Source organism: Sesamum indicum, linkage group LG13 (assembly GCF_026168435.1).
Source record: "Sesamum indicum cultivar Baizhima isolate 11 linkage group LG13, ASM2616843v1, whole genome shotgun sequence".
Taxonomy (NCBI): domain Eukaryota; kingdom Viridiplantae; phylum Streptophyta; class Magnoliopsida; order Lamiales; family Pedaliaceae; genus Sesamum; species Sesamum indicum.
The window spans coordinates 18,949,493-18,961,548 of NC_142669.1; the positions used below are offsets into that span (position 1 = coordinate 18,949,493).

Below are 12,056 nucleotides of genomic sequence, written 5' to 3' on the forward strand. Positions count from 1 at the left end.
ACGGATGCACTCTTGTTGAGTGTGAGCAGTTCTTCCGATGATTGGGTTGTGGATTCAGGGGCCTCATTCCACTCATGCAGCAACAAAGACATCATGGAGCCATACACCTCAGGTGATTTTGGCTTAATTTATCTTGCAGATAACAAACCCCTCAAGATTGTAGGAAAGGGAGATGTGCGGATCAAATCAACGAATGGGTCATGCTGGACCCTACATGATGTGAGACACATACCACGACTGAGACCGTGTAATTCAAGAATTCGATGATCATCAAGAAGAACTAAGATCAAATCTTCCGTCGGACAGAGAAATTCCTTTAACCAAGATACATTTAATTTCACAATTGCTTTAAAAAATCAAGAACCCTAAATCAAGAAACTTTACAAAAAAAAAAAAAAAAAAAAAACGAAAGAAAACACTTGCTTTGAGTTGATGACTTTCAAGAGATCCTTACCTAAACAAAGAAGAAACCGAGGCTGGAGGCGGAGGAATGCAACAGACGATGATCAGAAAGTCAGAAATAATGAATAAATTTTGTTTTTCCTTGTTATTTTTCTAATGCATTTTCATCGAATTTTCCATATTTATAGTGTGTTAGTATGTGTTTGTATTATATAACGGTAACAAAATGTGGACTTTTATAACCCTATTTTACTTTCAATTGGGCCGGGCCGATTGATCTCTTTTAAACTAAGGTTCACTAACAAATAAATATTGGGCCTTAATGGATAAAGTGAGTTTGCCATATTTGGGCCTCTGTTTATTATTTGGCATTTGTAAAATTATAATTATTCAGTGGTAAAAATTTATATAAATTCCTCTGAAGTATAATATATTAACACTTTTTTAAACAGATGTATCAATAATTTTATAAATAACAGAATGTGTAAATACATTTGAACTTAATTTCAACAAATGTTAATATAAATCACCCATATATATAAAAATAAAAAAAAATTATTTCGGTAATCGAACAAAAAAATCCCTATATATAGAATTCATAATTGTGTTATTCTCCACTACTTTGAACTTATGAAATATTATTATCACTAATATTATTGGTTGATTCTATACTTATCATATCACGTTTTTTATTTCTCCATTACTTTATGTAAATATAATTAGAATTATTATATTTTTTTTATTTAGAATAAACACTACTCAAAGTTTATGATTTTTATATTGAGTATAGAATCTGTATAAAGTCCATAAATTTATAATTTTTATATATTTTACATAATTGGTAAAAAATTTACATAATATTTGCTTGTGTTGTTATATATTTAATATTTTAAAAAATTAATTATCAATACAAATTTAAAATTTTACATTATATACTATAAAATATGCAAATTTATAATATCATTAATATAATATTTTGTATTTTTTAAGTAATTATATGATATACTTTTATTATGTGGACATATAATTGAATAAAAATTTATAAATTATATTACATACTTTTTCTATAGTATTGTAGGATTATGTATTGACACATATGTACATGTACTTTTTTAACGTAATTTATTTAATTTATAAAATATATTTTCATATATTGAGCTTGTAAGTATTTTCTGTGTTCTATACACTTTATAAAAAAATATAAAGAGTATATTTTAAATAAAATGTGACCAATATTTTAAATCACTAAAAATAATTTGGAGGAGATATATTAACAAAGCATATTTTAGAAATTAAAATAAAATGTATACAATGCTTTATATTCATATTGCAAGCATTCATTCGGAAAGAGATTAAAATGAGAAACTTGTATATGGATATCACATATACCAAAATTTATACACAAGAAAATATTGTCTGCCTCATTAGGGATAAGTATCTGCACAAAAATGATGAAGAATAATTACAAAAACTTGCTGGCTAAGGTTTCTTGTATTGTGAAACAAACATTAAGCTTTGGATGGCACGACGAGCTATATCATTTGGTGCTTCCAATTTCATAGAGTAGTCCTTACTGTTTCCTGGAATCAAACCTTCAATTATTTAAGCAATCGGTAACTGGGAATGGCCACAAGATGCTTAGCTCTTGCAACCGTTAAACCAAAGTGCTCAGACATGTCCAAATCACTTGGTTGCATACCATTTGGAAGCTGCCAATCAAAGCAATGCACCAGTTGTGAAAGCACCAATTGAACCATCGTGAGCCCTAGTTGCAATCCAGGGCAACTCCTTCTGCCAGACCCGAATGGTAAGAGTTGGAAATCACGTCCCCTTAGATCTATATTGCTCCCAATAAACCTTTCGGGTTTGAAAACTTCAGGGTCAGGCCACACGTTAGGATCTCTCCCAATGGCCCAAACGTTGACTATGGCTCGTGATCCTTTTGGTATGTGGTAACCATCGATCACACAGTCTTCCATCGACTCATGTGGGATTAACAAGGGGCCAACAGGATGGAGTCTTAGCGTCTCCTTCACCACAAAGTCCAAGTATTCGAGTCCATGAAGATGTGATTCCTCCACCATTTGATCCATTCCGACCACTGTTTCAAGTTCTTTCTGTAGCTTTTTCATTACTCGTGGGTGCCTGATGAGTTCCGCGAGTGCCCATTCTATTGCTGATGTTGAAGTGTCTATTCCCGCTATGAGTATATCCTGACACAAAAACAATTTCTTTGTGTTGTAGCATAACAATAAGCAAACACAACTTTAAATTAAAACATGAAACACAAAATTTAGATAGTTCGATCTTCTGTAATTTTAATACAAGTTATATGAAAAATTCATAAATTAGGTTGAGAAAATGAGAAAGATGTTTGTCCCATATAGGAGAATGATGGGAATCGATAAGTATATGAGGCATTGTGCGGGTGAGTTTTATACACTTATATTTTCTTCTCCGACATAAGAAGTTTATTAGACAAATGAACTTTTTATATTAAGTTCAAGTCCAACTGCGACGTCACGTGTCCTGCACATGGCAATTATTTTTTGATGAAAAGTGCTTTCGGGTTCTAGCTAAATGTGTCAAAACATTCCAATTTTTGGAGCTAAAAGTTTAGACCATCATATTATGTAGGATCAAAAAATGCAAATTTGCCCTAAATATTTTTGTCGTATAGGATACGGGATTCTACACTTTTGGTATCAGTTATAATATTTAAATTTTTTCTACACATTTAGTTCCAAAAAGTCACGTTTCATAAAAAAAAACAACAATTAGGTATAGGATACGTGATTTTGCCATTTAAATGTGTAAAAATGTTCAAATTTTTAACCATTTTAAAATTTGCATCAAATAAATAACCAAAAATATAGAATCCCTTGTCACGTACCATGAAAATTGCAATTTGCCTAGAAATTCAGTTTGTATTATAAATGGAGTCATATCATTTCATGAAATAAAAAGAGAAAGCCTTTTTTCTCTCACAAACGATTATTATGACATTGCAATATCAATTTTATTATTATACCAATAATACCTTTATATTAATTTTCTATTTTTTCTTTGTTACTCTCTTTCTTTCTTTGTTTTTTTCCTTTTTAAAAAAAAAAAAATATATATATATATATATTCATAACATATTTTAAAACATACAATGTTATTTATTATACACACAGGAAAGCGTACCATACGAACTAATTTCATAAAATGCAAGGCTCTCAACACTTTGGTATGCGATCAATAGAACATAGTGAATATGGAAATTGTCGTTAGAACATAATCAAACTAGGTACCAAAAGCACGGCCTTGACATGGCGGCGATCAAATTGGAATTCCGCGTTTCCAGACTCCATAATCTCCATCATCGTATCGACAAAGTCCTTAGTCTGCTTCTTCTTTTGCTTGTTCTTAACATGATCATCAATGAGTTTCTCGAGGAACCGATCGAAAGTCTTGCTCAGGCTCTTCATTTTACGGTTCATTCCCTGCAAATCAAAAAACCCAACATATGGAAAATAGTCAGCAAGATTAAATTTCCCAGCAAACTCTAGTGCCTCCATTATCAGAGTCTTAAAACCCTTCTCATGATCCAAATCCTTGTCAGCGTACTTCCTCCGGAATACCATCAGGCAAGTCACATCCCCAATCAGGCCTGAAACCCTGGCGCTGAGATCTACAATTTCCCTCATTTCAGCAGCCCGTTTGAGTGAACTGACCAGCAGTTCCAGCTCTACCTTTCTCATGGCCCCGAATTCGTTGATCCTGCGGTTACTCAGTAGCTCCAAGGTGCAGAGTTTTCGCATGTTTCGCCAATACGGGCCGTATTGCCCGAAAGCCAGATCTTTCTGTTCATACATTATATATTTGGAGGCTTCATTCCGAGGCCTGTTGGCAAAAACTAGATCATGGGTCTTGAGGACGAGCTCGGCTCCGGCAGGTGATGATACAACGACAGTGGGCACGAACCCAAGGCGCAAACCCATAATCGGGCCATGTTTCTGGGCTAGATGATACAAGTTTTGGTGGGGATTCTTTCCCAGCAGGTGCAAATGGCCTAAAATCGGAAGCCCTCTCGGGCCTGGAGGCAGCCTTTTTTTCTCTGTCAGGCTGAGCAGTTCTTGAAGGAGATAAACCAAAACAATCACCGATAGTGCTGCCCACATCCAGGCCATTTTTAGTATGTAGATATTTTCTTTTTGGGGGTTGAATTTTTCAAATTGAAGCTCTGGTTCTGCAAGCATTAGAATTTATGATGAAGACACACCTGCTTTATAGAACAGAACTATGATGACGATTTTTAGGCCTGAAGTTAGAAGAGCATAAAGCTGGCGTGGACGTTCTCCAAACTTGTCTCATGCAATTATTGAAGTTAAGTGACAAATTGGCCAGAAACCTTAGACATGGAATTTGGGTTTCTTATCACAAGTTGTGTTCGTATGCAGTTTGTGTGAGCATTTAAAAAAAAAAATTAGTGTAAAATGATAAAAATAATTATAAATTATAATAAATGTGAAGTTGATAAAGAAATGTATTGGAGTAGTGGACAGTCAAGAGAAAAAAAAAATATAATAGTAAAATTATTAAAAATTTTATAAATCCTAAAAACTTTGACTTCACTAATTAATTCATTTAACAAGTATTTATTTTCATAAATTGAGGTTTTTCACAAGCAAATCTGCATATTTTCTCAAGTTATTCCAAATATGTTATTATCAAGGAATTAATAATCTCTCTCTTTTATTACTCGAGACAATAGTGAGTTAGAATCTATAAAAAAATCTACTAAATTAGATAAATTATGTATATCTATCTCTACTTATCATTCATAAAAATTACTCTTCCCACTATATAGAATCCCTTCTCAGTTCATTACTAAATTAAATTAATCTAAAAGGTGATCAAGATTCCAAATCATAAAAAAATGCACAAATAACTCATGAAAATATAAAAATAAAGTTGTAAATTAATTCAAAAAATTCAATAAATTATTTCAATTCGGCTTCCCAACAGTGCCGTGTCTCTTTTAAAGAAAACAGGAGACACCTGAGCAAGAAAAATAATAGCAAGACCATGAAACTAACACTAAGAAAATTATTATTTTTAATTATGATCAAAATAAAAAATTGTGATGAATATTAATTAATTATTATTACTCAACGACTATTGATCATTGTTTATGCAGATGAGATCAAAACATTAGTCACATTTAAAATTTCGGCATACAAAATGAACTGTAAATTATGTAATGAGATTGCTATTTTGAATTTAATAAGTAATTCACATGTTATTTAAAAAGAACCTGTGTTCATTTAATAATATAAAAATGAATGTCAAATTGAATTAATCGATTTATTTCTGTAATTATTGATAAATTATCCGCATTCTAATTGATTTTTTTAGAAAAGGAAATTGTTGAAAAATTTAATTTCAATGTCATAATTAAATTTATTTTTGAACTTTATTTTTGTTGAATGAAAATATAAAAATAGTATAATGATATGTAATAGATATGAAACTATATAAGCTTAAGAATTTTATATATAAAATAATAGGTTGGTATTTGGTCTGATTCGATAAACCAAAATTAAATACTAAGTTGACAAAAGACCAATTTCGATTTTGATAGAAACCAAAATTTCAAATTTGATTCAATTTAATTAATTCATCAAACTGCGAATATCTTTACGAAATTAACGTGCAACCTACATAGCCGCCAAAAGTAATGACCTCATAATGATAATTAGGGAAAAAAAAGTTTGTATTTGCGTACGCAACTTAGTTCTTTTGTGATTTTAATTTTATTATTTTTTATTTTTTATATTATATTCCATAATTCGCTGGAAGAAAAATATATATTTACAATTTTAGTGCCAAATCTTAATTTTGTTAATCTTTTTATGAAAACATCATAAATTTAATGCTTGTAGGTACGTTGCAAGTTATGAGATACAATGTGGTGATATAAATTAATATTATTAAAAAAAACTCATCTTATAGAACGTAAAGTACAACTTTTTCAAAAATTAAGTTTGAGGTGGTTCATAAGTCATCGCTGGTAAGCCATATCCCTATAACCCTATTAAGTTGTTCTAACATGACATATTATATATCATACTCCATAATTCAAGAATTAATTTATGGGTTAATTATATTTTGTCATTCGAATTATAATTATTTTTATATTTTGATACTTATTTTTTTGGTATTAATTTACAATTATAATTTTATGATTTTTTGCACTTTTGCCCTTTATAACTATTTTTTAATCAAGTTTTTTATCAAAAAAATATAACATACATGTGATATTTAAGGGTTATGTAAGGAAAAATAAATGTCAATTTATTATGTCAGCAAGGTCTTCAATCGTGCAGAAGGACGATACACTCTCATCGAAAAAATCGCCCTTGCATTGGTCACTACAGCTAGAAGGCCACGTCCATACTTCCTCTCACATCCCATCGGAGGGAAAACCAATCTACCTTTGAAACAAACGTTGGGTATCCAGACACCTCAGGACAATTGGTGAAATGGGGGGTAGAATTAAGCGAGTACGATATCTACCTCAAACTACCATCAAAGACCAAGCCCTAGCCGATTTCATCTCTAAGATGACAGGGACATCTGAAGAAGGCACCTCTCAAGCCGAAAAATAGCTGTTGCTTATAGACGAGTCGTCCACTATTCAAGGTAGCAGTGTAGGCATAATCCTCACCTCACTCCAAGAAGAAGATTTGGAGTTTGCTGTCAAATTTGGATTCAAAGCCTCCAACAACGAGGCTGAATATGAGGCACTCGTAACATGACTTAGGATGGCACATGTTGTGGAAGCCAGACATGTGATAGCTTATTCAGACTTCCAGTTGATAGTGAAACCAAGTGGAAAGCTCTTACGAAGCTAAAGAGGAAAACATGATTTAGTATTTAAAGCATATAGTGAAATTCAAAAGGGGATTTCAGAGCTTTCAAATTGTTCAAATTCCAAGAGAGAAAAACATCAAAATCGACTGTCTCTCCAAATTAGCTAGCGCTTTAGAAGATTGCATAATAAGGCACATCACTATACAATATCTCCCTCAACCAAGAGCTCCAATTTGTATTCAATCCTCCTCAGAAGATTGGAAGACCCCCTTCATCCAATGGTTGAAAGAGGGACACCGTCCAAACAATAGGTAGGAGGCTGCTAGGCTTAAGCCCGAACTACCCGTTTTCAACTACAAAGAGGGATCCATTACAAAAAATCTTTAACACATCCTCTACTCCGATGTTTATCCCAGTTAGAAGGGATGCATATCCTAAAAGAAATACATAGTGGCTGTTGTGGAGCACATACGCACACTTGGGTGCTCGCCAACAAGGCATTACAGCCAGGATACTTCTAGCCTTCCATGAAACAAAATGCAAAACAGCTGGTGATCAAATGCGAGAAATGTCAAAAGCATACATCCCTCATACATCAGCCTGCGGAGCCCCGTACAATCGTGTTATCACCCTATCCTTTTGCACAATGGTGGATAGACATCATGGGACCATTCCTCTAGCAATTGGTCAGAGAAAATTCCTGCTGGTAGCTATCGATTACTTCACCAAATAGGTGGAAACTGAGCCACTCGCTCGCATCACAGAAACGGAGATGATGAAATTTATATGGAACGACATCATTTTTCATTTTGCGCTCCCTTGCGAAATAATCATAGACAATGACCAGCAATTCCAAGGCCATAAAATACAAGACTGGTTTTAAGGCCTTACGTATCAAGCAGAGATTTACATCAGTGGCACATCCCCAGGCTAATGGACAAGTAGAGGTCACCAACAGAATCCTTGTCCAAGGAATCAAAAAATAATTAGAACGTATTAGTGGAAATTGAACAGAAGACTTAACTAGTGTCCTTTGGGCATATCGCACAACCCTTCAAGAATCCACAGGAGAAAGCCCCTTCACCATGGTATACGGGACTGAGGCAATTATCCCATTATAGTTGGGGGTACCCTCCCACAAAATACTACATTTCTCCGAAAGAAAACTTGGACCTCATCGAAGAATTAAAGGAAAGAGCTTTCATTCGTATCCAAAGATACAAGAGTACCATGATCAACACCCATAATACAAGGGTAAGGACGCAGAGTTTCCAAGTAGGTGACTTTGTATTACAAAGAGTGGACACACTGAAACCAGTGGGAAAGCTGGACCCTACTTGGGAAGGACCCTTCAAGGTTTAGGACGAGGGGCTTATGAGCTTCAAGAATTTGAAGGGAGGCCACTATCACGCCTCTGGAATATTCACAACCTCAAGAGGTACTTTGCGTGAAGCAGGGTGCCCCCCTCATAAGCAAGGTATCTTCCAATAAGTCCTCCTGAAGGATTTTCTTTTTTCCCCAAAAAACAGCCTATGCCTAGGCGGGGGGTTTGGCGAATCCCTACCTGTTTATTACCTAAAAAAAATATAGTGTGTACAATTGAAAAACGGTAAACAAGGAGTACTTACTCCATTTATAGTCAAAATTTCTAATATATTTGCAATATCAATGAGTAATACTAAATTTTCAAGGTCTATCTAAGCCTAGGAAACAAAAAGAACTTTTCCAATAGGCTTGCCCATCCCTCTATACGGTGGTCGGACCTGCTGTGTAGTGCGCCCCGCCAATCTCTCCCCCAATACCCGATATGAAAACAATCCCAAAGCGTCACACAAGCTCACCGACGAAGGTAGGGAATACCCAATTTATCAAGTTGGACAATGCCTCGCAATACTCCCTTAATGTCCTCCTCACACATAACCCGAGTCAATTGTCAAGAAGCGCCATCCTTCGCAAGATGATCAGCCGCACCATTAGCCTCTCGAAAAATATATCGTACGTCCGATCCTAATTCCTGTTGGAGCTGCACAATCCACATGATCAAATGCTTTACCTCCCAAATCCCAGACTCTCGTGACTGTAAGAGTTGGAGAACTACCGTAGCGTCCACCTCAACTACTAAGGGGGCTAAATCTTGTGTTCGGGCAAGCTCTAAACCACGCCAGACAGCAGTAAGCTCTGAAACCACACTAGTGATTGTGCTCAAAGCAAACTGGTATGCTAGTTGCACCTATCCAACTATATCCCGAATAATGTCTGCCACTGTTGCCGGCCTAGGGTTCCCGAGCGAGAACCCATCCGAGTTAAGCTTGAACTATGCCGGAGAGGGGCTACTAGTGGGAAGATATTCGAGTGGTTTCTCCTCGGCGGCAACTTTTTACAGATATATGGCTCCGTTCCTTGTGGCCAACGACGTCCGTCTTCTTGTGGCGGCTTTTCCGGGACTAGATTCCAGTGGATGCATGCATGAAGTAGAAGGGCTTTAGTTTCCCATCTAAATGTCAATGTTGCAAGGCAGAGGAGACCATTTCTTATCTATTTGTTGAAGGTGCAGTAGTGTGGGATGTGTGGCAGCACTTTGCTAATATCTTTGGGCTTACGCTTTGTGAAATGAGGGACCTGCTTCGTATGGTGCACTTCTGGCGTTACTCCATCCCGTTTCACTCGAATTTACATATTCGCACTTTGGTACTATTTCCGATCCTATGGTCTACATGGACACAATAGGATGCTGCAAAATATCATGGGGTACAATTTACGGCCACAAGCATCATATTTGAGGTTCAGCGCCATTTCCGCACACTGTATGCGCATGGATCTTGACGAGCATACAGTGGAAGGGTGATTTGCACCGGGAATTGACTATGGGCTTCTGTTTCAAACGGATGGTACCTCGGGCACCTAGAGTGGATGGCATGTGAACTAATTAAACAGTTTAATTTTGTGGTGTTTGATATATATATATATATATATATAATTTTGTGGATGAAAAGTTAATTGAACTTTTTGTGATAATAAGATTACGTATATATATTCAGAGTGACTGAATTATGTGTATATTTACATATACATATGAATAAGTTTACTTTAAATATAATATTTAGGAAAATATGTATAATCGTAGTACAGTTAGAGGATGCTGCAGAATACCTACAAAAAAGGATTAGAATTTCGACGTTCCACTCTATGTGCGAATTGGAATGAAAAACAAACCAATTATGTAAGAATAATACTTGTAAAGCGTATATCAACTGATGAGCATGAAAGTAGCAAGTGTATAAAGTGAATTCTGTTGTGTACGCTTGTGTCCTGATGGTAACTGTCAGGAAGGGCATAGATCCATGTGGCTTGATTATTAAGCTAGCCAATAGTCCACTTTAACAATCGTTGTGCTATATCAAGCGATCCAACAATCCGCTTTAATGACCATTAACCCTTTGTAAATACTAATAGGCACCATTAAACGTGGCATGTCTGCATAAGCATTTATAATGTTAGGATCCGACTGATCGGTTCCAGAACCCTATATAAGGGGTTTTAGCTGTATTCTGACTTTATTATTAAGTTAAGCTAATACTAGGAGGTTTAGTTGTGGGCTGAATCTCCAATCATGAACCCCATTTTTAGTTGAACTCTTTACAACCTCCATCCATATCAAACAGTTTCAGTTTCATCCACTAACAAGAGGGCAAGTTTTGATGATCATCAATATTTTTATTTCAAGACTATATCCCCAATTACCTTCTCAAAAATAATTTAAGTATTATAATTATATTATGATAATTAATAAGATCAACAGAGAGTACATACATATATATTTTCTTGTGAGATATTTCTTTTCTCAGGTTACAGGATTTATTTATTTTTAGGGATAATTACACTTTCTTCTCTGAGTTTTGGTGTAATTACAGGTAAATTTTTTGTAATTTGAAAAATTACATTTGATATACTTGAGGTTTGCTTCAGTCTAACAAATAGGTCAATTCGTATTCAGAATTCACTGAATCTGCTGATATTAATCAAAACAATATTGAATGAAAATCGATATTTACCTACTATTGACTTATTGCAGGTCTAATAATTTTTTTCGGACTAAACTACCCTTATAACGATGAAGAAATACCTCCCCACATGCGTTAACGCGTGAAGACGTATGAAGATAATTATAAAAAGATTGATTCAATCTGCAATAAGTCAGTAATAAGCCAATCGAGAGTAATTATAATTATTTTAAATTTTTTTATTAATATTATAAATTTGGTGATTTTTTTACTGAAGGAGGGACTTATTTGTTAGATGAAAATAAATTTCAAGGGTACTAGATGTAATATTCCATAGTATAAGGAATTCACGTGTAATTCACCGAACCTCATAAGAGGAGAGTGTATTATTCCTTATTTTTATACTTATGCACCCAACTCACGCATACCCAATATTTAAATATATTTTTTTTATATTAAAATATTATGATCGAACCATTGAACTGTACTTGAAAACTAGAATCAAAATATGTTGATATGTATATATATATATATGTACATTTACGCATACAAAACATGCATATATTAAAATTCGAATACAAGAACATTCATATAAAGATCTTGTGCCTGAACTATTACATTGTCCCGGGAACAGGGTGACATTACGTTTGATTGGTACAAAATTAAGTGTTGTACATAGCAAATCGAAAGTTGTACCATGCATAGATGAGTGTGACTCACGGCCTCCTCCTAGCGAGAATTAGCGTAGTGTTCACGCGCGTGATGTACACGCCATATAAATATGCAAAGCCA

The 12,056-nt window shown here is 34.5% G+C and overlaps 1 protein-coding gene across 1 annotated transcript; it reads right to left on the minus strand.

Moving 5' to 3' along the window:
- Positions 1 to 1,797: 1,797 nt before the first annotated feature.
- LOC105179001 (cytochrome P450 71AU50) lies at positions 1,798 to 4,697 on the minus strand. Its single transcript, XM_011102584.3, has 2 exons — positions 3,699 to 4,697; positions 1,798 to 2,615 (listed from the first exon to the last, which is right to left on the minus strand). Exons 1-2 carry the CDS (start codon positions 4,644 to 4,646, stop codon positions 2,001 to 2,003), a joined length of 1,563 nt encoding a protein of 520 aa, XP_011100886.1. The 5' UTR covers positions 4,647 to 4,697; the 3' UTR covers positions 1,798 to 2,000.
- Positions 4,698 to 12,056: the final 7,359 nt, after the last annotated feature.